The sequence below is a fragment of the Lissotriton vulgaris genome, chromosome 7 (assembly GCF_964263255.1).
Source record: "Lissotriton vulgaris chromosome 7, aLisVul1.2, whole genome shotgun sequence".
Classification (NCBI taxonomy): domain Eukaryota; kingdom Metazoa; phylum Chordata; class Amphibia; order Caudata; family Salamandridae; genus Lissotriton; species Lissotriton vulgaris.
Genome location: NC_141695.1, coordinates 1,177,729,969 through 1,177,756,923, shown reverse-complemented (window position 1 = coordinate 1,177,756,923; position 26,955 = coordinate 1,177,729,969). Strand labels below are relative to the sequence as shown.

At 40.3% G+C, this 26,955-nt stretch overlaps 1 protein-coding gene across 2 annotated transcripts in view; it reads right to left on the bottom strand.

The window, feature by feature from the left end:
- Window positions 1–16,923: 16,923 nt before the first annotated feature.
- The window catches only part of KCTD16 (potassium channel tetramerization domain containing 16), a 443,392-nt gene continuing 433,360 nt past the window's right edge, over window positions 16,924–26,955 (bottom strand). Inside the window, exon 5 of one of the 2 annotated variants that reach the window (XM_086928882.1) lies at window positions 16,924–17,362. In XM_086928882.1, coding sequence (XP_086785008.1) covers window positions 16,924–17,362 — 439 coding nt within the window. Of the gene's footprint in view, window positions 17,376–26,955 lie in introns of both variants that reach the window. The other variant, XM_086928883.1, reaches the window with a different exon arrangement.

Sequence of the window (26,955 nt, the reverse complement as noted above, 5' to 3'; positions counted from 1 at the left end):
TCAAAAAGTGCACAGTGCAAATCCCCAAACAAAATGCATTAGCTCCCAAGTGAATCTCATTTAGCGTGTGTACTTGTGACATGCCAAAAAACCTCTTCAGCAGGTGTCGTGCATTTATTTTATAAGTTAAAGTTGTGTCATCATTTGAAAGAGGACCAGCTCTTAAACAGAGAGATGGAGAGGTATAACTAGTGTCCAGTAAAACTAATGGCACAATGCACTAATTATGTCAAAGAAGCAATGCTGGTGATCAAATTCAGGGCACATTTTAAAAAACAGGCAGCATTGCACCCAGCATGGTTTAAATGAGCATTTAAAAAAAATATTTTCAAGTTTAAAATAGTCATCTCAGTATTTTAAAGAGCATTTCCCCGGTCGCCTGGAGCCCTCAGAATGTGGGTTGGAACCGCAGGGCTGCTCCAGGTGCCTCTGCCACTTTCCACAGCTCCCCGAGGTTAAGTGCAGCAGGCACAGGAAGGTTTTAAGAGAGAGAGAAGGAAGAGGGAGTGAGGTGGAAGGTAGAGAGAAAGCAATCAGAGACGGTGAAGAGAGAGAGAAGAGAGGATAGAAGGTTGGGGAGAGACAGAATGAATGAATAGAAAGAGAGATATTGCACAAGAAGACGAAGGGAGTGGGACTGGTTTGAGCATTTTTACCAGGGCTTCTTTTGATTCCCTAGTCTGGCCCTGTTGCCCTCAATACCATTTAAGAGGTAAGCATTTTGCGTCACTTTGTCGGTGTAGTGTGTATCTTCTTTCGTCTTCTGTGTAGAACTGTTAAGTGTCAAAGACAGTAGTTAACCAGTGTTGGAAACCCACACATTTTGAACAGCAAAACAGTGTGTATTTGTATGTCCATCAATATGAGCTTACCTTCCATCTTCCTGTGCGATATCAGTTTCCTTTTCCAGAGTCCAGATGCATGCTGAGGACGCATACCACTGCAGCTTATCTTCCCCACTCTGCCTTTCCCTTCTGGAGCTGGAGAGTGTGGTCCTTGCTTCTCCTGCTGATTGGCCTTTCTGACAAGAATTTGAAGCTATGCTGCTGAGGTGTCTAGGTTTGAAGGAAGCATGGGCTCCGGAAAGTAATCTTGGGGCATATTATCAAGGGGGTTTATCTCCGCTTTTTTGGCTTTAAAAGCCAAGAAAGCGGAGATAAAATTATCTCCCTATTACCTAGCTGTCGCTAACACCAGTTAGCGACAGCTAGTAGGCGATAGCGACCATCTTGGGCCCCGCTTTGCATGTCAGTGATATTTATCACTAATGACATGCAAAGTGGGCGTGCCAAGATGTTAGCGACCGGAAACAGTCGCTAACATCGCTATCTCCTATTACCAACTTTTGGAGATATCCGCGCTAAGGGCGAATATCTCCAAAAGCTAACACCTGCCCTGAGCAGTTCTTCCATGTTATCCAATGGGAGGTGGATAACATGGCTAAGAGCATTAGCTCGCTAATGCATGAATGTCGCTGACTTTTCAGCGATATTCATGCATTGCGGACGATTTTATCGCATTTGCGATAAACCTTGGTAATACCAAGGTTTATCTGCGATAAAAATCGCCGCAGCTCGGCGATAATTTTTTCACGCTAACCAAGCAATAGCGATAATTATTGCTATTGCTTGGTAATATGCCCCCTTGGCTCTTAGAAAGCAGTGTTGATTTTCTGTCTTTGATCCAGCCAATTCAATCTTTAACATGGAGATAGGAAGGGCAGTACCAGGGCTACCAAAGAGAGAATCATTGGGTGCAGTTGTGAATTCTGGTGACCTCTAAATGATGACCATTCACGGTCATGAGAATGAGTAATGCATATGTGGTTGTGAACACCGTGTTGTTTGTGGCACACACCAACAATTGCATTGACCTTCCCATGCTTACACCACTTCACAACTCACACCTAACTAAACCTATACCTAGCACTCTTGTGTGTATGGGTCTGACAGAGGGGGCAATTTACTCTGAAAATGTATTAATCATGGAATAGAAGTGGCAAAGCAAACAAAATGTATTTTCCATAGTATTTGGATAAACCCAACATATGCATGGACAACTTTGATAAATTAGGAAAATCAGATGTGTGACTGTGAAATGTCTCAGGTACTTTAATCAACAAGCACCTCTAAATTTTCCTTTTCAGTCAAAAGCAATTTGCTGTCCTTTACAGTCATTTGTTGAAAATTCAGAAAGGGATCTCTTGATAATACTAAGATATCTCATATAGTACAAAACGTTTCACATTACCACAACAAACATGAAATTACAATAGACTGAATTGAATGCGTACAGCATAGCAACTGACAAGTAAATGATACCAAATGATTTATTGTGATAAGTGCCATTACAATGTATACAGAATGAGCGCTCCAAGGTAAGACACAAAAATTGCAATTGATTTCGAAGTAGTTATATTTCCATAAGAAAGATACGGTTCGTGGTACTGCACACCTGGTTACTTTCACATGTGCACAGTACACCATTTCAACAACAGAATATCACACAATACTGATACTTTTTTTTGTCTTCCACTCAACAGTGAACCGCATATTTTCAAATGTCTGTAAAGATATTTCAGTAAGAATCAGAGAGTTGAAAGAAACATCATATTTCAGAACAAACTACCAGTAGAGTCCCGTGGGTTAGTAAAATCAGTGACTGCACAATGCACATTTTCCAGGAACTGTGAAATCAAATGTGTCAACTTTGAGCCCATGCTTAATTTTCTAAGAACATCTGCATGAGAAGCAAAGTTTGGCTTTCAAGACATGGTCCTTTAGAAAAGGAACTAGAGCAAGCTGATGCTTCATGTCACATCTCACAGTAGAATAAAGAAAAATCATCTGAAGAGTTAGTCAGTAGTCTCAAGGTTGTTAACGCGCACTTGTATTCAAAGATGGTGGGGTATTGCCAAATGGATTTCATTAGTGTAGATTGACAAAGTGAACACATGCATTCAAGTGCAGACAGATCCAAGGAGGTACCGCAATTAGCACAATCGGTAATCAACAACTCCAAGCATTAGTTCTTCCGTTTCTATGTTTAAAGTTCATACTCTGGTCACAATTACACACAGATATCCTGTAAACAGTTTGACATTACACATATGTACAAGTGAACTACATTGGTAAGCAGAGAGGTAATATTCCATGGGCACCAATTATTTGGACGTCAGGGTGCAAAAGAGAACTAAGCGTAGGTGTTCAATTTTTCAATAGTGCAAGAAGCTCAAGCATCTGCTAAGTCTTCTTGTGCAGCCAACTGTCCTTTAAGTCACTGAATGAAATGCCATTGTAATTACCTGTAGGGTGAGATGGGTAGCCCTGTCAGCAAATATGGGGAGGCGTCCACTGGTTAGCACTTGGGTTCCACACTCATGTGCATGCTTTGTACAAGTGAATGAACTGCATGTGCCAAACTTGACCCATTGTTGTCTGAGATCACTGCCAGCTGGAGCTTCACATCTGCCTCATACTGAGCAAATGTGTGCACAATGCTTTCATTTACCAATGGTACGTTAACGAAAATCAAGCCACATATAAATGAGATGGCACCGTGGTTACTGGCTACACAAAAAGGAAAATGATCTTCTCCCTTTTTTGAGTAGTTAGATCATGGTATTCCTATATTAACCTGCCCTTATGTAAACTTCAAAACCTTATCTTTGGGTCCCTTCACAGGGTAATGATACCTCAAAATGAGGCTTATATTCATGCCTATAGAGATATGAATTGGTTCAAGATTAGAATATCAGTTTTTGTTTCCTCCATGCCCACTACCATAATACAGAAATGTTCTATCTGTATAATCCCTTCTGAGGAAATGCTTGAAAATAGAAGGAGGTAAAATTCATCAGCTCAGGAGATTGTTCATTAGCATTTCATAATGAAAGGCAGCTCTATTTAGATCTTATAATTAAGATGCACATTCCTCATTTTAGCTCGAATTGTGTGGTGTGTGTTTTTGGTGTCTACCATGTACTCAGCGGATGTTTCCCTCAACTTTAAACTCCATATCAGATTTAAAGTGTTGGACACTAGCCCCCCTCAAGCCACATTACTCTCAAAACAGCACCATGCTAAAACTGGAGTGCTACCATTAGTGCTTAAAGCAATATGGTACCACTGATTGTAATATACCAATATTGCAGACCATATTGTAAAGAATGGATGTAATTCAAATTTTGATTTTGAAGCTCTATGATGTTTGCAAACTTTGCAATTCATGAATGTATCTAAGCTTTTCAAACCTGAAATTTTTAATTGCGGAAGAAAAATAATGGAAAATAGTATTTTTAAAGAATATTTCCCTGCAAAAACAGGTTTGGAATTGTAACACTGACAGTATGTTTCTGCTGTGATTTGTTTCTGAAAAACCTGCTCTTGCAGGTTTTCTTTTTTTTTTTACTTGACAACCATCACATAGTGTTTTGAGGCTTGGCATGTTTTTTCAAATTCTGCTTCTTCGTGCTCCCGACATACTGTTTGTTGCAGAAAGATGTCCCTTGACTGGAACAAAATCAGCTATTGTCGAAAAAGTGCAGGGAACAGACTAGCCTCATTTTTAGATTACTTTTTATTGTCATAGGTTGGGGACAGAATGTGTACAATAGGATCCTTTTCTTTTTAAAGTAGATGATTTGTTTTTTATGTATGTGAGGATTTCAGTACAATTCAATCATTTTGCTAGCATCCTTGAACAGTACACAGGGAGAACAGATGGGTTTGCTGCCTCTTCAACATGCAGACCGGTTCTTCATCTGAAAGAGGGTACTGGCAAGATTTCCCCTGCTCTTGGCATGATACAAAAGGGAATGAGTAAATGTTTATTTATGCACTGGAGCGCACCCAGAGAACATGTAAGAAGGATGAAATGGGAAAGGGGAGTTGTGTGTGGATAGTAAGGGAGAAAGAGTGGTGATGAGAGAGGTTTCAAAGGCTGGTTTGTTTGAGGTGAGTGTGTTTGGTCAATGGGTCGCAGAGATATATGTCTACTAAAAACAAAGAACGCAAACTTTTAGCAAATCTCACATCTAATCAGGGCAGGGCTGGCCATGAGGGACACAGGGACCCTCCTCTCTCCCCATGGTGCTTCCTCAGGACTTCTGGAAATGTCTGTGAGTTCTTGAAAGGTGCAACTCTGCTTCTTTGTGGCTCCATAGACCTGGAAGGTCAGTTTTTGTAACTTTAAAAATCAGGACACTGGTGTTTAACCTGCAGGGCACCGGAATACATTGCCAGTGATGTCATTTGAAGTCACCAACATCTCTGGTAAGAGTGCTAAGCCTGAGTGACAAGTGAGGTACTCACGCACAATATGTGCTCAAGCAACAGAGAGGGAGTGTATTTCGATACCCGAGTACGGCCATTATTCTGCCCTGTCTGCGCACACCCTAAATAAACTAGGACATCGTAGTAGGAACAGTTTTGCAAGTTAACAATTCATCATTCACTGGAATGCTTCTGTAGTATGAATAATAACAATCCTGGGCCCTGGTCATTATAACCTGAAACATTTGAGCAGGTTTGTTACATGATGTAGACTACTTATCTGAACTCAGTGTAGCCAATAGACAGGCAGCACTTAATTTGTAAAACAATAAGTGCCAGGCCTCTCGTCAGGAGGCCACTGCAACTAGCACCACAAATGCCCTGGCCCGTGCTGCAAGAGATAATAACAACACAACTACTAACCATCGCAATCCTATAAGTGTGACAATTGTATTTCAGGGCCCCCCGAAGCTATAAGGATGACTTGGGCAACAGGGAATAGTCATTTTTAATGTCTATTAAACTAATAATTAACTGCTCTTGTGGTTATCTCTAAATTAGCCGTAAAACGCCGCCTTGTGGCAGACTGTAACAAGTGCCTGCGCTGACAAGTGTGGGTGCCGAGCACCGAAAGCCACCAGCTCAAAGTAAGCACTGACAGGTGTACCACATTATCTGCTTGGTAAATTTGCATTGAGTGTAAGAAACAACCCACAGCTCTCAGAGTCGCTCCTTGCTATCAGCGAATCACCCATTCATACTTTGCGGGGTCTTTATGTGGCTACATTAAGGTTGATCGACAGTATCTCTCTCTCTAAATGTTATCATATCCACTATATCAGCTCACTGCTATGTAAGATAGGGTATATTTCTCATTTTATCTCTATGTTTTGTTTACCTTGGGGATAAATTATAAATGGAATTAAAAGCTATAATTATAGACTTACATTACAATGTAGTGGAGGGTCAATGTATCATTTAGATATAATTGGCATGTGATATATCTCATGCCACGTAGTGGCCGCCTCCTTGAGTGGGTCTTAGAAGGACTGGCAGTTTAATTTCCCTGGACAGCTGATAAATCAACACATTTCTTCCAAGCATTACTTTAGCTGGATTTCTTTTTAGTGCATACAAAATTGTTCTGGAAGGATAGAACTCCCTATGTTTCTAACTGTCTACACACACGTATTTACATATAAAGTGGTTCTACGTCCTTTTTTACAAAAATTACCAACTTCTTCTTAATGTACATAGTACAGGTTCTTCTTGTTCCTCTTTTCTGAGATTAACATGAAAGAGCAAGCCACCAGGGATTTAAGTGGTTTGTGAGAAGGACAGATGGTGTGACCATTTATTATTGGTAAAAAAAATACCCCCGCCATACATTCTAAGGATATTACAAGTCATCTCAGCATTCCATGACTTATTAAAGTAACTCTCATAATGTGCAGCCAGGTTACTTTTTCCCGTTGATCTTTTAAAGAAATTCTGCTGTTTCACTCATTGCTGCAGCCTTCATTGTCGTGTGAGATAGAAGAGTGGGGACTAGTAGATGATACCCTATTTAGTTTTGTCTCCTTATCTCTGTCCGCTTGGCCATCATGTTATAGTGAAGGTTTCATGAGTGAGATTATAAGTGTTCTGTGTGTTAATATTTGGAAGCGAGTCATTTGAAGTCTGAGGGCGGAGCATCGGGTCACGGTATATGTTTCCTGAAGACCAAAATAACCCACAACTCAGCTGCCAGACATCTGTCTTAGAACCAGATGTGATCTAATTCAATGGTGCACTTCCAAGGAACCAACGATGCACTGAACAAGAAGTCTTATGTGGAAGGCTACAAAAAAGTGGACATCAAGGAACCTCAAGGAGACATTTCATTCCCACAAGTGCCTCCTCTACATCTGCCAGTCCAAGATGCAGAACAGTACCTTTAGAAAGAAAACTGAAGAGCAAATAAGCTGTTCTTACTCTTAGTACATTGAAAAAAAGAATACTGCTCTGTTTGCTGCTCTCCGTTGTTTTTTTTATAGAAACTTTGATGGAGTATTGGATGGGCATATTGCAAGCAATTATGGTGGCTTGATAGGATAATATTATACTGACGATTATGTTGTCCTGCTATGAGGGTACACCAGGAGTACGCTGCTAAGAGGGTATGCATAGATGTTCTGCTATGAGAGTATGACGAGTATGCTGCTATGAAAGTATGATAAGAATTTGCTGCTATGTGAATATGCCAAGAGAATGCTGCTATGTGAATATGCCAGAGTATGCTGCTATGAGGGTACGGAAAGAGTATGTTGCTGTTGGGGAACGTGAAGAGTATGCTGCTATAAGGGTACCCCAATATGAGGGTATGCCAAGATTATGCTGCTATGAGGGCATGCTAAGAGTGTGCTGCTATGTGGGAACACCAAGAGTATGCCTCCATTCATGTTATAATGAAGGTAAATTACGTTATGTTTCTTTTGGAATGTCTTTTTTATTATTTGAGCAATACTATTGTACCTCTGCAAATGGTTTGGTCGGAAATTTTATTCTGCAACGTGCAGCATTGCATAGTTGATGTTAGAAACCTTAGAATTCTTGTAAAGAAAACATCATGTATGTGGTTGTGCTAGAAGCGAGGTGAGTCGGAGTCGCGAGAGACCTCACCTCCCTCTGATTGTGCGTTTATGAGGGAAGATACTTTGCTAATGTGCTTTCGTTTGGGAAGGAAGCAGTAAACACTACTGTTGTTGTTAAGGAAGTGAGTTCAGTGCTGTCATTCGGGGATTCTTGTCCCACAGGTGTGCTATTAATAGAGGAAGAGTTAGTATCTACTCTTATTATGGGAATTCGTTATGTGCTATTGTTAGTGAAACACGATCCCACATGTGTGCTATTGATAAGACAAGTGTGAGCCCCCACTACTGTTGTTAGGGGGGCTGGTGTACAATACTAGAAAACTGTGACCCTGCTTGCTGGCCTTTAAGAAGGAAATATGAGTGTCCACTATTGTTGTTGGGTGGAGTTGGTGCAGTGCTTTTGTTAGTGTTGTCTTAACTTTTCTATGTGTTATTGCTCTGCAAGGAGTCTGAGACTAATGATCTTATAAACATTGCTCCTGGTGAGGTATAGTTATGTGGACATAAAACGTGAGTGTAATCGGAATAAGCCTGAAGAGTGTAGTGTTAGCCACGAGAATGGGACACAAACCGGTCCCCGAAAAGCACAAGGGATTGCTAATCTACCATGCTTTGCACGTGAGGGTTCCTAGACCATCCTGGGCTCTTGATGACACTACTTATCCTGTGGGGAGAAGCTTAAAAAATAAAACTTTACTCTACAGCAGTCAAGTATAAATATGGCCCTTATTGGTGTGCTAATATTCCTAAAAGGGCTCAATATAGTCAAGAGGCAATATATGTTCTTCTGAAGAAGAGCAGTTCTGGAACTGGGGATCACAATGTAATACAAGACAGAAGGGAAGTGGCCAAGGTCTATACTAGAAATTGTATGAAAAGGCAGTGAGTTAATATGATAAGATTCTAGCATGCACGCGCAGTACAGAACATTGAAAAGGGTTTGGCAGGGACAGGTAAACATTAGTATTCAGGAGTGAAGGATGACCTGGGGACCACTCAGGGTCTGTGAGCTGAGAGAGGCAGGACATTAAATGAGTGCATGGGCCCAGCAGTCCTGAACTGCTCTCAAGTTTTGGAGTCTCAAACAACTTCAGTTAAAATGAGGAATTATCTCCTCCTACTCCTAACCAGACTGATGAATGTTCTTTTTAGACGCAAGAAAGAAACACAGAAGATTTGTGTTAAAGGGAGAGAGTCTGCATGCTGTGTCTTTTGCAAGAAAGTGTGTATTCATGAAACAACAGCAATGACTCGTCTAGACTAGCCTGCCTTTGCCCATCTCTCTCCTACTGTGATTTGTCCCCTGTGGCCTGCCTTAATTCTACTTGCGGTGTAAGGATGAATGAAGGCAGTGCTTTGTGATTGCTTCTTGATGTCAGAAGAAACCCAACCCGCGGCATCCTATGAGGGATCTTAACAGTGAGTATGTGGTGACTGTAGTCAGGACTCTCTGTGATGCTTAGAATAATTTTTTCCTTTATTTGGAGGGACTGAAGGCAGAAGCATTTGAAGTGTAACAGTTCTGCAAGATTCGGAACCATTAGTTGTGGTCAACAGTGCCTATAGTGCCAAGAGATTAGGGTTCAAATCTTGCCTTCCCCTCACTCAACCCCCCCCCCCCCTCCACACATACACTTTTGGTCACATAGCACCACCATGGGGATTCACTCGCCTTTTTGAGGGCAGTTCATGAACAAAAATGTGTATGACTGGACAAATTAAGCACAACCTAGAAAACTGGGCACACATGCTATGCTGTAATACGTTATGTTCTGTTCTGTTATGTTATGTTATGTTCTGTTATGTTATGTTATGTTATGTTATGTTCTGTTCTGTTATGTTATGTTATGTTATGTTATGTTATGTTATGTTATGTTATGTAAGATGTAGGAAATGCTTTGGACATTATATTTGTATATTATGCATTATGTTTGGGCTCCTGACTACGATGTAGTGGGCTTAAAGTCTGCATGCAAAGGAAATGTTACTCCTGCTCAATTGTTCATATCCAAACCTATGTTGTTTTCACATATGTTCTTGATAATCAGTGAGTCCACTGAGGATGTTCTATGTTTTTCTCTGTTCAACCAAGCAAAAGAGTCTGTTGGCCAAAGGATCCATCCTAAGTGTACCCCACCCTCAGTCTAGGGTGTTTCTGCCAAGATCTGGGGAGAATGGTGGTTTGTGGTAAGGAAAGGCTAGTAAGGAATGGAGGCCATTTTACCTTTTTCCTCTTTAAGAGGAACACAGCGACCCTCTTCTCTTTCCATGAAATCTCTCAATGTACCCATGACTGCGGTTCTTCATATCCCCTTCAACAGATGTAGTGTGCTTTGTGACAGTGTTGAAGCGTGGTGTTTGTGGTGCCATTATGCAGAATGAGCTGTGTCCCCTGTCTGGACATACTGCACGCAGCTTCAGAAAACACCTCACCTTGCAGCATAAGGACATTTGGGTTTGATCCTTGAAGCAGAACCCAGTGCTGAGCCTCAGATATACCCATATCTAGTTTCAGGCTACAATAAGCAATGACTGATGAGGTTAAATGCTGACCTAAAACATTCAGACTAGTTGGACAGACCTGCTGTCAGAAGGCCCAGAGATGGCTGAACCCTACTTAAGGTGAAAAGGGAAGGAAGACAACCCACAAAGTTACTCAATTGTTCACCCAGAATCCCAACTTGATTGCTTTTGGCTTCCCACAAGTTTCCCAAATTTAAGATAGATATTGACTGTTTATAGAAAAATGGTTTTATTAATCTAGTTGCCTGTAGAACTCTGTGTCCCCATAGTTGCTTAGACAATGATAAGTAGCCTGCAATAACTAAATAACATGAAAGAAGCAAACCTTTATGATAAGTCATAGAACTTGTATTATATTACATATCATTATTTAATTGGGCTTCTCACATGCTTGATATGCCACCAAATGAGATGTCATTCTCAGTGGTGGCTTATATAACATATTAACCAGCTTGCTCTGTTGCAAACGTCTTGCTAATGAGTTTTAAATATCATTATTTTACTATCTGCTGATTTGTAGCAAAAGCAATGTTATCTCAAACCTCTAACCAAGCAGTAATAAATCAAAGATCTTGGTGCTTTGCTTTCATTACATATTTGTCTAGTGGTATTCATTATCATCATCCTGCACTGGGACAATAGTGTATTTCACTGGATGTTGGTGGGGCTAGGCTTGATGTATCAGTCACTGCTTCTAGTGGCGACAGAAGGGTGGAGGAGAAGAGAAGGGAGGGAACCCGATTGTCTCCTACCAGGAAGGGACTGCAGTGTCCTAATCAAGAAGGTGACCTACAAAGGAATAGTCATAAGCAGTGGCAACCAGTACAGGTAAGCATGGCAGGTGGCAGGGGGGAAGTCGACTGACGGACGGAATAGGGAAAGTTAAATACATAAATAGATCCTATTCCATCGTCTGTCGCATCCGCCACTTCCGCCTGCCCCACTGCGCTTACCAGCACTGACTGCCACTGCCATAAGGACATGTAAGGCCCTCCAAAAATCACAACCCAAGGGTGTGAACATGTGCTTGAAGCTTTTTTTTCCTTAATCAAATAAATTTGTAACAGTATCTTTTACTTTGTGACATAGATGGGTATGCACGAGGCAAAAAAATGCAATTGTGCTTCAGGGTTTCAGCTGTTGAAGCATGGTCTTGTTTTTTGTTTTTTTACTATTTATTCTGTTCAGCGAATGTTGTCGGGATGGTTTCTATAGAGAGAGTCAGGCAGAGTGACTTTCATTGTTTGGCTTCAGAAACTGAAATTCACTGTCCAAGTTGGAAGATGTGACAGAGCCTGATGTTTCTACAATGGCTTTAGTGAGAGAAGTTGTTTTCACCTGGGAGAATAATGCCCTCCTTCTTGAGGATTTTAGGTATGATAACCATAACGAGACTGGAACAGCATCTGGAAATGTTCCTAGTAGCATGCTGCATCCCATAGGCCTGGTGGGTCTTCTCTCCCTTGAGGTACAAATCCTGACTTTCACAATATAATGAACCGCTGAGGAGAGACCGCAGTCATGGCTGCATTCTTCTGGACTGCAGGGGGAAGAGGGTCACGACTGATTTGCATATGCCTGGGTCTGAACTGGAATGGCAAGTGGAGCAAATAAAAAGATGGATTTAGGCCCAGATCTCTGTACTAGAGTGAATGTATGACATTGTTCAGTATTCTGTCCATCAATTGTTCATTTTTAATTCTTCTATGTGCCAGCGATTAGAACCAATGCCCCGCCTCACAGCCGATGGTCTCTCTGATTCATCCCTGTTTCAGGGGGGGCACAAGTTAGGGATTCATACTTTAATCAGAATACTGTCTATCTTCATAAAGCTGAAAATCTGGGAGATACAAATTTAAAAACATTGTTCCCAGGCTTCTGGATGGCCTTACTAATTTCAGTTTTATTGCTACCAGTGTCAACATTTATATTGAATGTAGTTATGGTTTAAACTATAACAGTTGATATTCTGCACATGAGTGGTCCCCAGTTTGGCCCTGTAGGCTAACACATGAACGGTGAACAATGAAAACACCACTGAGACTCTAGATGCAGGTCTACCGTAGGGATGTAAATGTTTAACATATTAATTGTTGGCCCTCTGATTATCATTGTGGAAAAGGGACACAGGGAAAGGTGGTATGGGGTCCATGAATGGTGCAAAATGCCGTCTACACATCAGAGCTACTGAAGCCAGTTTGGTGAGGGGCAAGGGACAGTGCAATGGATGGGTGCAACCCTAGTGCCTTGCACTTAATGCTAGGCCTGAGCACAATTGACCCTTTAAACCCTTAAATGTGCATCTGGTTTAATGGACTGCTGACCAGCAGTGTTTGGTCCTTCCCTGTGGCATCTTGTGAAGGAATGAGTGAAAGAAAGTCATTTTGTAGACCATCAGCTGCTTCCCTAGGAGCATCTTGAGGGAGGTTTGCCAGAGCCTATGAAACCGAAACCGAGCTAGCATTTCCTCTCCTAAAGTGCACCATTTAAGCAGAGGAAAGAGGTCACATACATCTAATTGTAACCTACTAATCAAATCAACCAGCTTTTACCAATTAAAGTTAATTGATTTACATCTAAGTATAAATTGTATACTGTGTTTTTACTGTAGGCTAAACTGTGAGTGAATATGTGGCAGGACGTGGGTGTTTGAATGCGTGTGTGTTTGTGTGAGTGCAGTTTAATTTTTGGCATTGCTGAATCAGCCTTTTATCTCCATGAGATAGACAAATGCTATAGAGCTGCACAATATTTAATTCTAATATTGATTGTGAAGTTACTGTTTAGTTTGAAGAGTGTGATACCTAAATGGCTGCCGTGTGTACTATTATTGATGTGCCCATTTCTTCCAAGATTATCAGACATACTTAAAGAGTTCTGTGGTTCAAGTAGTTACACTAACAGAAATATATCTAAAACCTGTAAATCCTCACTCACTAACTCACTCAATCATTCGCACTCACTCATCCTCCTTTCACTCACTCACATGTAGGTCAAAGTCTCTGACCTCAGACTCTCAATTACACATTTACTCTTCTGATTGACCATTTACAATCCACTCATCTACACTCTGCCAAGTTTTCCTGTATTTCCTAAAGTTCAAGCATGAAGTAGTGGGCATGACTTAGGGTTAGTGAAAGAAGCTAAAATCAACTGTGTGTTTCAAAGTGGTGGTTGTACCTAACTTTTAAAACCTTTTAGAAACATAGTTTTTTTCTGCTCTGTTATTCCAATTCACATGTTTAAATGAATAAATTTGAAATAAACACTTAAAAGAAGAAAGGCCTAAAAGGCCTATTTGCAGACATCAAATTGAAGGACCCATCGGACAGTCATGTAAATTTCGGTGGATGGTTCTGGCCTAGCAGACCCCTCCACATATCTGGTAAAACAGATGTGTATTCAGTCACATGACAGCAATTACTGACACGGAAATTACTCGGCCTAGGCTAGAGGCAAACTTTGTTAGGCACTTCCATGAGAGGAACTCTCCAAGTTCCTTTCATGGTATTTTTGTATCCAGGTGGTTAAGAGGGTTGAGATTATGCATGGAGTGTTTGAAGGAGTGACTTAAGACACATTCGGAGTGATCCATCTTGAAATGTGGAGAGGCATAGTGAACTTCAGATAATACACTACTCACTGGTTGAAACCAGAGACAACATGTGCTCGAGTAGACATCCACTTCTTAGCAGCATGCACTTCAAAAGTAATGGCAGGACTCATTGCTCAACAGAAGAAGAACAGAAAATGTAACACATTATACAGACAATCACACTGTCACCAAGTCTTCACTATTCAATTTGACTTTTCAATTTTTCACTTTTCCCAGTAAATGTAGGGTTCTGGAAGCATGCAAAGTGTAGTTAAGTAAAATCCCAGGGGTTTATGAACGTGTCACCCACAGCATGAGGGCTATGGGCATCTGTGTCTATTGTGCAAACATTGTTACAATGTAAATACATGTATAGTACTGTGATTGCCTTTGAAACTGATGAGTTAATGTTCTATTGCCTTTCTATACACGTATCAATGTTATCAAATGTAATCTTGTCTTAATTTGATTTACAGTTTTTTTCAAATTAAATGTTTTCAGGCTTTAGAAACTGACAAATTGCAAGACCTTGCTATTTAATATTTCAGCGGTTTTCGCTTCCCTCTAAATGATAAAACGAGTGCATTGGCTAAGATGGGGGTGTTGGTCTGGAGTTATATTGGACAAGAAACAAAGAGGCAGTTTTCTTCTAATATTTAAGTTAGTAGTTATGTCCAAAGGAACCCACATTTCTGGTCCCTATTTCACAGTTAATCCAGATTGTGTCATAAGGGAGAAATGAAAAATCATAAAGTTCTACGGTTTACAGTCATTAATACATATTTAAGAATAGTTTTAAAACAGTGAGAGAGAAAAAGTGCAAGAAAAGAGAGTAATCTGAAATAAAAATCAGTCTAAAATAGATTAGGTGGTGATATGGCTCTATTAGTTATGTTAGCTTGTTTTAAACAATAAAAACAATTAATTCTATTTTTTTGCTGTTTAGAGGGAAATGAATATCTTTCGATGCAGAAAGGATGTAGGCATGAGATTAAGCAATGATATGGAAAAGTATTTGTCTGAGATTATCATCTAAACCTGTCTATTCATCCATCAACCCAGCAAACGGCCTCAAAATGTTGATACGCTCACCTACCCTAAAGCTAACACCCAAATATTTCCATATAAGAAAAGTCTTTTTCTGGAGCATCCATCTCGTTATGGAGCTATCAGATTCTGTGACTACCTTCTAATCTTCTGAAAAAAAAAAGAAAAAGGAAAACCTTATTCAGCCTACTTCTGAAATAAAACTGCTCGGGTAACTACCAGTTAGATGAAAAATTCCCACTTGTTCTTCCTTTCCACTATCTTTGCTATCTCTTCCTCTTTCCTCCACCCTCCACCCTCTATCCCTTCTCTTGTCTACCTTTCCATACACACCTAGCTACTCCCGCCTTTGCACACTGTATTATCTGCCCAACCCTTTCGTATCCCTTTCCTTCTTTGCCAATACCCATGTTCTGTTTGGTTGTCAACCATTATTCTTGTTGCTTATCAGCCATTATTGATGTCCTGCAGGGGACTATGTAATTGGAATTCCAACTGCATTCAGTCTATGCACAGTACACTGACCCGCAAGGCTTGAGTGTTCTGTACAAGAATGTAGAAATTAATCAATAAATAAATAAATAAATAAATACATAAATAAATAAATATTGTGAAAGATTATCAATCGGATTTCCTTACTCTTCCACCACCAGGGCTCGCAAGGGCAAACTGGCATAGGTGAGACTAAGAGTCAAGTGTGAATAAATAACCAACACATTGGTCTCCATGCCATCACTCAACGCAAGGAAACAACATCTGTATAGACACTGGTACATAGAAAGGTTACTGTATGGGTCAAACAATTTCCAAAATAGACAACCAGTCTGATGCATGCCACAGAAAGTGCAAAACAATCAGTGTATGGAATAAAAACATCTTCCATATCGCATCCATGTGATGAGATTGGTACACAAAAGGCAGCCACACTAAACTCCAAATCATTTTGGTGGGTACAATGCAGTGGATTTTGAAGCCACTCATGTACAAGCATGGGAGTGGTCTAATCTTTTGGGGAACACTTTGTGGTAAAATTTTATGGGCAAAATTCGTGGATTGTCCCTAAACAAGAGAGGAAGATGACAGCTCTTCCACCTAAAATATGAAATTAAAAGAATTGCGTAAAGAGCTGATGCTGGCAAGAAACTATGGCAAATTTGCAAGGAATCACAGCATCCTGCAATCTTGAGCCGAACTCTGGTTGGCAGGATGTAATAATGATGTGCTTCTAGTCTGTGCCACCACGAAAATTTGCCATGAGTTCTCCAAAGGCCTCCTTTAAAATCATGGATGGCATTGGCAGTGCATTGTTTTACTGCTACGTGAAAGGCAGGTCCTCACAGTCCTAGACAAATTGAGAAAATGATGCAACCACAGGTCACTTGTGCTCGCGGAGCAGCTGTTATCAAAGAAAGTGAAATGAGACGAGTTATGGAAGAGCTATGTACAGTGGGCTCATCTAACGTGGCTTTAAAGGCTTGGTCCTCCTCCTGCTGCTGGGAGAAATGCACATGCGCGACCACACTCGGGACATGGCCCTTGTTTGTCCAATAATACATTCCTCACAACAACCTGGCACCATTCAGGGTTCCGAATTCTTGTGTTTCCGGTTTATGTGCTTTCATTCTTGAGAATGCAAACAGCCCATCCGCTGGGCAGGCATTACACACAAGACTGCATTGTGCTTTCATCTCTGGAAAAATTGTGAGCTACCCTGTGTCTAGGAAGGTTAAAGTGACATAGGTAAATTAAGCAAAACTATTGATGGGCTTATGTGACCTACCAATGAACCGTTACTTGTTATGCACTGTAGAATTACAACTTTGCAATAATAAATATTTTTCTTTCTCTTTTTCTATAGTTTGTACTTTGTTAATAAGTCCGATTGCCAGGGAAACTTCCTCTCTGGGAACCTCTCTGGTATCTTTATCTTCATGAAATCCTGGATGCATTTTTCCAGCTCTTCCTCAATGGAGAGCTTTTCTTTAAGGATTTTTTTTTTGCAGGCGTTTGACTCGCGTGACCCTGAGGTCAGAGTTCGTAGCAAGTCGCTCTTCCGTCGGATTTCCGATTGTTGGACCAGCTGAACTGGACCCTTCTTTGCTGGCCGGTCTAGAGTCTGTATGTTGGACTGGCGCGTGACTGGGCCACAAATGACCGTCTCTTGCGGAGAGCTGGCTTCCGACTGGCTGTCACAGCTGGATGTAGACAACTCATTGCAGGATGTGCCGCTCTCGCCTTCTTTATCCTCCTTGCCATTCTTACAGCAGCAGTCACAGTGGGTTGATGGCCATCTAGTTGCGCCACCTGTAAGAAAGAAAGCACTCAATGAACTTCAGAAGTAGGGACATAACCAGTGTTATCACTTTGCATTTACCATGCCTATCTACACATCACATTGATTTCTCAGTAAAAATTGGCCAGGTTAGTTAGAACTTCAGTTTGAGAAAATATTTTTCGCGCATGCGCAAGTTGAAATGTGCAAATCTGACAACTGGGCTCACATTTCCCACTCCACATCACAAAAAGAATTTAGAGACAAACTGTGTTAAGTATTAGAACATAAGAATGTTTGACCTTGTTTAATTTATAACTTTTTACCCTCGTGGGAGGAAACTTGTCAGAGCTTTATAGCACTTCCGTCTTGGGCTATAGCAGTTGTTTAAGGCACTACTCTTAGGCTCAGGCCTATAACTAGAGTTGAGGGTCTTTAACAACTTTTATAACCATCAGCAGATTGCTATAAGGTTATATTAGAACATTAGTATGTTAAGCCTCCATTGAAGACAAGGGACAACAATCTTATCCAAAATGTCAATGTTGGTCATGTTATTTCCTCCTTTTTGATTTCAAGCATTACACCCTGTGAAATGTTCTAAAGGCATTGTAGTCTTTCTGCATAACCTGCAGCTCTGACCTTTAACCCGCGGTCAGGGTTTCTCTAAACCCATAAAACTCTCAACAAGGGCATGTAATGCTATATTAGAACACTGGAATGCTGAGAGTGTCATTAAAAAATGAAGTGGGAGAGGGCAAAAATTGCTCGTACAAATCTTCGACATTCTAGTTATTCTATTTCTGTACCTCCCTGTTTAATTTATAACCACTGACTCCTCTAATAGCAGTACAACCCTTCAGTAAAGCCAGGTTTTAAATACTCTCTCTCTCCTGTTACCGGTCTTTGATTGGGGAATATAACTCAAGGAGAAGACACTTTAGCATTATAGGTTTCGGCAGTGAGCTATAATGGCATATTAATTTGAAGACTTTTACAAAAGGCATATTGGAACAAGATTTAAAACATGTTAACATATACAGGCTCTCCTGTTATAATGTGAATTTGATGTGTATTAGGCACAGTTTCATGGAGACACATATGAGAGTAAAGACTGACCCCATCGAATCCTGAGTTCAAAAGTATATTGTCTATTCTGGCCAGGGACCAACTAGATCAATTAATGAACATGGTAATGTTCTGCACATATGGGAACGAGGAAGCAAGATTCATATACTTTCCCCCTCCACAACATTGGGAATGACCAGACTTTATAAGCAGTGTGAGGGTACCTGCAGAGCAGGATCGGTGGTCTGAGGCTTGCCCCCAGTGATTTGTTACTGTTAATTGGTACTCAAAAATATCAACTCCAGAATATTGACTACAACGATATCATCAAGGTAAGCATAAATAGGTAAGTGCAGATTTACATTTCCTTACTCCATGTCTATGAACAGTGGTGAAATATTTGTCACTTTCAAGTTTACACATTTAGGGCCTAACTAGGATGTGACCATAAGTTGGAGACTTTCCGAGTCACATCATAGGTTTCACTTCCGACTGCTGCATTTCAATGCAGGCGGTTGAAAGTCGAACCGGCTGGTCATTCCAGCTGGATTCTGACGAGCTCAAGGAGCCCGTCGGCCAGTCTGAGGTCCCACCGTAATCCCTATGGACGGAGTTTCTGCCGGCCGGGTTATGATGTCGGTTTCTGACAAGCTTTCCATGTTGGGCTTTCCGACATGGAAAGCTAGTCGGAAAACGAGTTTGGGGGCCCCTAACAAGACCCCCTTCTCCCTGCAGCCTCCAGTTGGGGACCAAAGGGGGCACCTATGGTGCTCCCTGTTAATCACAATTCCTGCCACACAGTGTAGGTATTCCCTGAAACTCCCTTTTCCCTATGGGAGATTGTGCTATGGACGGTTTACAGCCGCAGCACAAGTTCTCATAGAGAAATTGGAGTATGTAACGCCACCATGTGTAGTCGCATTGTAATAGTGGTGTCAGGACCACTGACCTCATATGGTGAGTCCGAAACCACAACGGTTATATCTGCCCAACATCATATTAAGGCCCTTAATGGTATTGTGCATCACATGTTGAAAATTGCATGAATGTAGTAACAATTTCATGTATAAAATTCATATAAAAACAACAATAAAGATTGTGCACAACAGAAATCTGCAAAATTCAATAAAAACAAAAGCTTTAAGTTTTAGACAGTATGAATAGTATTTATGAATTCTAAAAAATGGTGCGAAGTGTGAAACAGTTAGGATTTGTAAGGTGTTATTGATGCCTGGAAGATAAACAGCAAATTTATATTTCAAATCTCTACAGCTTTTTGGAATCGAAAAGTATTTGTTTTTGTTTTTAAAAAATAGTTATGAAAAGTATTTAAAGTTCAGTTTTTACAAAAATGATTTGCTTTGTAAAACTGGTGAAGTTTATTGATGAAAGCTATGAAAAGTAATAGTCACATATCACCAACCATTCATAACTACTTTCAAAGTCACAACGATAGGCATATTTCGTAAAAGTTTTCAAAGTTATTCAAAGGTTTGTATCAAGGATTTCAAGAAAGGCAGAATAGGATACAGCTTTGATTTACACATACCGTATGACAGTGCATTAGCAATAGCAGGTTATTGCTTCTGATTGCATTAGTCAAACATAGCTGCCTGAATAGGCCAGAAATGTAGTTATCCTAATCTCAGTGGATTTCCAATTAAATCAGATAAAGTCTAAAAAAGTGATGTAAGGAGTTATCAAAGTTATTCAAAGGTTTGTATAAAGAATTTCCATCTTGTAAAAAATGTAAAAGGTTGTGTTTCAATAATATACAAAAATATTATTTTACATAAATAAGAATATCATATTATCAAATCAACTATTATCATTTGCTTTTAATATCATTACTTTTTTTTAAATATAATGTAGTTGTATGAATGCATGTCTTTGTCAGAAAAACAGCTCTGAAAAGGAATGATCCCTGTCCGTAATGACTTAGTAAGCAAATACATTATGGGATGGAATGAGTTACCAGTGGCTGCGAATAATTCAGGAATTCCACTTATCTGCTTTCTAAGTGAGAGGCCCTAAATGCAACAAGTAAGCTCAGACCTGGGTCACATGATCGCTTTACTGAAGCCGAACCTCACCAATGAATGCCAACAAGATTGATATTGGTCTGGATGTTTAGGAGGCAGCTACATGTCCCCCCTCCCCCCCCCCCAGGCAACTTAGCACTGGTCTACGAGGGACAGGGGCTCTACTTGGGGCCCCCTAAGTCCCTCTTCATCTGCCTTTTCAAGGTCATGGGACCACCATGAACAGGCAGTTGGAAAGGTATATCCTAATCCCTATGGGGTCTCTACAGTGGTGCATCCCCACACATCCTTGTGCAGGCACCACATGGTGCCTGACACGCGGTTCATGGATATGCACAAAGGGCCTTTCTCTACTGTGGGTTGTGCTGTGGCCCTATTCCTGGGCTGCAGCAAAAGCCACAGTAGAAAAAGCACTTTATGACTGCCTGCACGGCGGTCCTATTATAATAGGACAGATGGAATCGCTGACTCATTGTCGGATGATAACCTGCCCGATACAATGGCGTTGGTGGTCTGGCCAACCACCATTGTAATGAGGGCCATAATTACGAACAGGGGGTAAAATAGGTTATTTTCTGAACCCAATAAATGCCAACGCCTCTTGCGTTTGTAGTGGGTCTGAAAATACATTAGAGGACAGACATTGTTTCAGTGCTGATACGAAGACCAGGCTGTCATCAAAAATGCTACAGCTAATTACCATGGCTGCTTCTTCACTGAACAAGAAAAGGCATATCTAGCTATGTATCCAAGTGTATGTAAATCTTTCTATTTTTTTTAATATATCCATTAATGTATGGATTTCTTGGTCGATCAGTCTAACTACAACCCTTTCCGTCTTCTATCTATCTGTCAGTCTGTATATATATATATTGCAAACAGTATTTTAGTTTGTGTTTGACTGTAGGCTTACATGTCTATTGAGACATCCACCATTTCAGCTCTATATCTATTTAATTGTTAAGAGATGGGTAACAGTCCCAGTGCTCAGAGGTTTCTGAAATATGAGGGTCTGTGTTTGCAAATATATTTCTATGTTCCCATCACCCTTGAATTGAACATCCCGTGCTTCATACCTGAAAAGTTGGCCGTGACTGTCGGGCACTTTCAACAAACCTGTGCGGTAGAGTCTCCAAGATCCAGCTTTAAGCGGGAGGATGCAATAAGTAACTTCCAATTCCCACCACCAGCACATCCAGGAGCACTGGGGGACAGCAGCACTCGTGGACTTCATGTACTTTTACGGTACATGGCAACCAGCCACCAGCACTCAATCACACCCAGAGGAAATGAACGACTTTCATGCATTACACACTGTTCTCAAACTGAAACTATGCCCAAATCATCTATTTAGCTGTCAAGAGGAAGCATCTGTCCTCCCAGTGTAATGCAATTATCACCTCCAACTCGCACAGATTGTACATTTATTTTAGTTACCAAGAAATACAGTTTTGCAAACTCCTCAGAACCCCATACCAGCAGCGAACATATCCAGCTCTAATAATACTTACTGATTTATACTAGCAACAGGTGCCTCCTGTCACTTCACCAGGCGTTAGAGGGAATAAACCACAATGCATGTTTATCTTTGCCAACAAAAAGTGTTGCCGTCTCTTCCTCCTGAAACGTAATATCGGTGCCATTTAATAACTCACCTTCCTGTTTGCTAGAATATTTGTATTCACTTTTGTAGCGTTGTTGCCTCATTCAGTCTCCTCTTGCTTTTCCGACTCTGCCTAACTCCATTACTAGAGTTACAGCAAACAGATTCTCCTTCTGTAGGTATTGCAGCAATGTCTCAGTCCAGAGACAATTTGATGATCTCTTGAGCATGCCAAAATCTTAACCTCTTTGCCCAAATTGGCACCCAAACACTCATGAACATCAATTCATCAAAATGCCAGGGGTAGTGGAAGTGACATCACACATCTTTTGAACTTTACTCTCACTCACACACAAATATTAACACATACACACAAACTCTCTCACATAACAAGACTCTCCAATGCAACCACGCACACAACATACATTTTAATGTATGTTTCCCTTACCTTAGCTGCCAGTGAGGGCCATATTCCAGCTAATTGAACTGCATTCTTTATTACACTATCAGTAAATAATACTCTATTCACCCTTAGACCCTTAGTGTAATGAAACATTGACAGAAAACCAGGAATGTGGAGCCCCACCCGGAATCCTTAAGGACGAGCAACCCGTGTTCCTGGTACTGAGTTTGCCGACTCTGAGGACAGGGGTCGCAAAGGGAGTGCTAGGGGTAGCAAGGCAGGGGTCGCAGCTGCGACCCCTGGTGACCCATAAATTACATCCATGCGTTCATTCATGCATAGAGGACAGGAGCAGGTGAGAGTTCAGGCTAACATATTGAAATGAGAAACACAAGGTTTGACTCCTAAACAATCAAACACAACCAAACATACAGAACTGATCTGTGGGAATTGCCGTGCAAAAAAAGCACACAGATTAAGAAAGCACTTCAGCATTATTCTAGTGATAAAAAGATGCTATACAAATGCTGGCAAAATCACATAATGATAGGTAATATTATGAGAACGAACTCAAGAAAGTGCATAACCACAAGTGTTTCATATTCAGCTCTTTCAGATATATTGTGAACATATTTAAAACAGAACATACAAGTTTATAAACGTGTCTTCTGGATAAAAAGAAAGTCAATAGAACGTATTTCATAGATTTATTTATAGGTGAATCAAAGGTGCGGAAGAAAGGCAGGGTAGGATACAGCTTTGATTTACACATACCGTTTTACAGTGCATTAACAATAGCAGTTTATTGCTCCTGGTTACATTAGTCAAACATGGCTGCCTGAATTAGCCCTTAATATAGTTATCCAAAATCTCAGTGGATTTCCAATTGAATCAGATAGAGGCTAACAAGGTGATGTGATGGAGGAGGGGAGACAGGAAAATGTGAGTATTGGGCAAAACAGACAGTTAACAGTTACTCAGGATTTTTAAAGGCGGTTATGTGTTGACACAAATACTACATGTTCCTTTCAATCATCAAACATAGCTTCATTCAATGTTCTCATTTTGCCCATGAGCCAACGCTGTCTTACCTCACATTTTATAATGATATGCATTCCTGCCGCGCACAAAGTCTTGCATTGTTGCTCTCTACTTAACCAAGACGCTCTCCTATTTTTGTGCAGGAATTCAAATATGTGTACAGCAAAGCACCATCATTTCCTTAGGGAGTTTCCAGTAATATGTATTAAAGACATCTCGTTAATTATGCACAATACGATGGGTAATGGGATTTGCAAACCTGATCATTTATATTCAAGTTGCAAATAGGACAACTCGCGCTTCTTCTTTCCTAGATCAAGAATATGAGTATGATTGAATAATTTGGTGAAAACACCTGTTCTTTTCTATGACATTTTGCTGCATGACTGTGGCAGTAATATTACAAAAAAGTTCCCCTAGTATTTGCTCACATGTGGTGACTAGGTAAAATCATCAGTGTAATTCCCAGAGAATATTTGTGAGGTGTGTTACAGCAGCAAAATTACATCATAATACAGTTAAAAGTCACAAAAAATGCTAAGATACAAATGCAATTTAAAAAGACAAGTAGTTACTTATCAAAATATTTAACAAGTGGCTTAAGCTCAAATAACATGAAGTGGTGGAAAAAGTGGAATTGAGGAGTAAAGGGTTTTAAGGTCAGAAACGAAGAAAAGTTAAGCTCTAAAAATGAATAGTTCCTATCTCAGAACCAATACAAAGAGGCAAGAGATGCCTTTGATTTTTTCTTTGAAGTTTTAGCAGCCAGCTACAAGGATTCTTCACAGAGCCTGAGGTTTGGAGCAGTTAGTTGCTTCTCAAGAATGGTGTACTGTTCAATGTAACTACGAATATGTTTGGTGCGCCCCAAGTTTTTTGTCAATTAAAAATATTTTTTTAAAACACCTGTTACAGAAAACATCGAATGGGTCTAATAGTCTACGCTAGGTGAACATGTGCGAAAGGCCTACAATGTGTGATCTACATTTCACTAAAATCGACTGCTCTTCATAATCTTACTTATTGTTCATGGTGTGGATTATAACTTTTGAAATGTGTAGAAATACTGTAGTCGAAAATGTGTAGCTTAATCAATTTTTATGGCATCCATAGCCTCTTTGAGGCAAATTGTTTCATAGACTTTTTACCAATATTGTTACTATATGGTGAGCATACGAATAATATCAATGGTATCAATAGATAATCAGAAAATCCTAACTTGTTCCACAGATGGTAGAGAAACGCAACATGCATTAACAGGTAGAAAGGATTAATTCCTCAGCTGTTATTCACCTGGACCATGACAAGCTTATGAGACTAAGGTTGTTATGCAAACGTCCAGGTATTTGATTTCTTCTCTGTGACACTCAAAATGAACTCTCAATAGATTTGAAATATATATGCTAACTCACTTATAGCAAATCTATCCAGCTATTTAAACTAAATGCTCTATCATCTGTATGTTTTATAGCACATCTTCTCCGTGATTTGAGCTGTATAAAATTCCTAAAGATTAAATGTGTGACAGAATTCCTCACTAGTGTTTTGACTCATATGGATGCTAAAATCTGGTTGCGTGATAGCACACATCTCCAATACCCTTGTTTGTCTATTAACATCTGGATGTATGTTTGCAAATTCATCCATTGATTTTCGTTTCCATCTGGTAATACCTGAATGCATAACAGTATACATTTCCGTGACGTCAGCTGAATTATGTTAATATGTGGCTAGTGGTATCATACTGCTGTCATGATTCAAACTGTAGATGTCCCATTGTCAAGTTGTAAGACTGCATGTGTGTGGTACTTGTGTGTTTGTGCGTTGGGTTCTGTATTTAGAAAACGCAAACTATCATTTATGAAAGGGGGATACAGCTAAAAAAGGAGTTGATCTATATATCACAAGTCCAGTTAGGTAACCAAGTCCCCATCGCATAGTTTCCATTGATGTTCAATACCACTCCAGGGCTTTCTGAAGAGATACATTCTGAGGTGTTTTCTTAAGAGATTTCAGCTGTATTTGTGTCTGCAATGCCAAAAGAGAAATACCTAAAAAATTTATTGAGTAATATAGGTGCTAACGATGTGTACGTATATCCTTCAATCAGTTTCAATTATATACTTGCTAAGACCTGAATTTGTCGGGGTGTCCAACAAAGGTCATGTTGACCCGATTCACGCCCAATGTTCGGGTTAGCCACTTACTATGTAAATGCTTTTCCATTTAGATTGATTGTAGGTAATTTTATCTTATGAATATAGCCAGCCATGGATCTGGCCCTTCTGCGCCTCTATTAGGCATATCTGACAAATATGATCATTTACCTGCCTAGCGACTTGTGTTGAATACGTACTAATACGCTGATTACTTGCCACTGCAGTAATGTGGGACACAGATGGGGCCCTTTGTATTCAAGAGTATGTCAAGAGTATGCCTACCCATTAAGTACTCAGTGAATGACCTTCCTACCAGACCATAATAACCTAACAGTACTCACGAATCTATTTTCAGAATAGCAGCTGAAGACACAAAGCGTGTCTTCAAATATTTTAAAGCCAATATGCTTGTTGCTATACCTGAGCATTTTCTATTCGTATTCCTTACTTTGTAGCTATGTATCCCTTTCTTCTCTTGTAGGCTTTTGATATAATTTCTGAGCCCCTGAGAGCAGCAAGAACATAATATTCCCCACCTTCGGGTCCAGAACGGACGAGGAAGCATGCTTTCATCATCCAAGCTAAGGCGAGAGTAGCACGTTTCCATTCACCAGCCAACAGAATGCATCTACATTTTTACAGCTTCCTTTGCTAAGAAAGATGACTCCTAACAATAGAGGTCGCTAATTCAGATCACATCAATTTTTAGTGCCCTCCAGGAGTGCTGTTTGCCTGGCACTCCTGCCTTCCGGTTCTGCGCCTGTCTTGTCGATGGCTCTGGAGCCTGCCAGTCTGTGCGCCATGTGGGACAGCATCCTTTACTACCCCCATGGCAAGGCTCGGCCTTTATCTCGGCACGAAAAAGCTCAACAGAGACTACATTTAAACTTTATTATGCTTTCTGACCTTGGGTAATGCATTGCCGAGGAGAAGGCGCTCGTTTTTATTGTTCACAAACCCTATCCATGTCATGGCGGTTATTGATCCTTCATTCCTTGCCAATTTGTGACCCAAGAGGCGCAGGTCTTATGATACTAGAAGTTTGTATCTTGCACGGATTGAGATTTATTGAAAAGAAACATTGGAAAGCGGCACCTGCGTGTTTCCAAGCTTCTTAGAGTGCAAGCCTCGGATTTTTTGGGATTCTCAAAAGTTTTCCAGGTTTTGCTAAGTAAGTTACAAGAGCTGTCGATTTCCAGAAAGACTCATTAAAAAGCTAAATTGACATTTATTTTTCGAAAATGTTATTGCACATGAAAACATGGCAAGCTTCAGGGCTAACTTTTTATTTCCAAC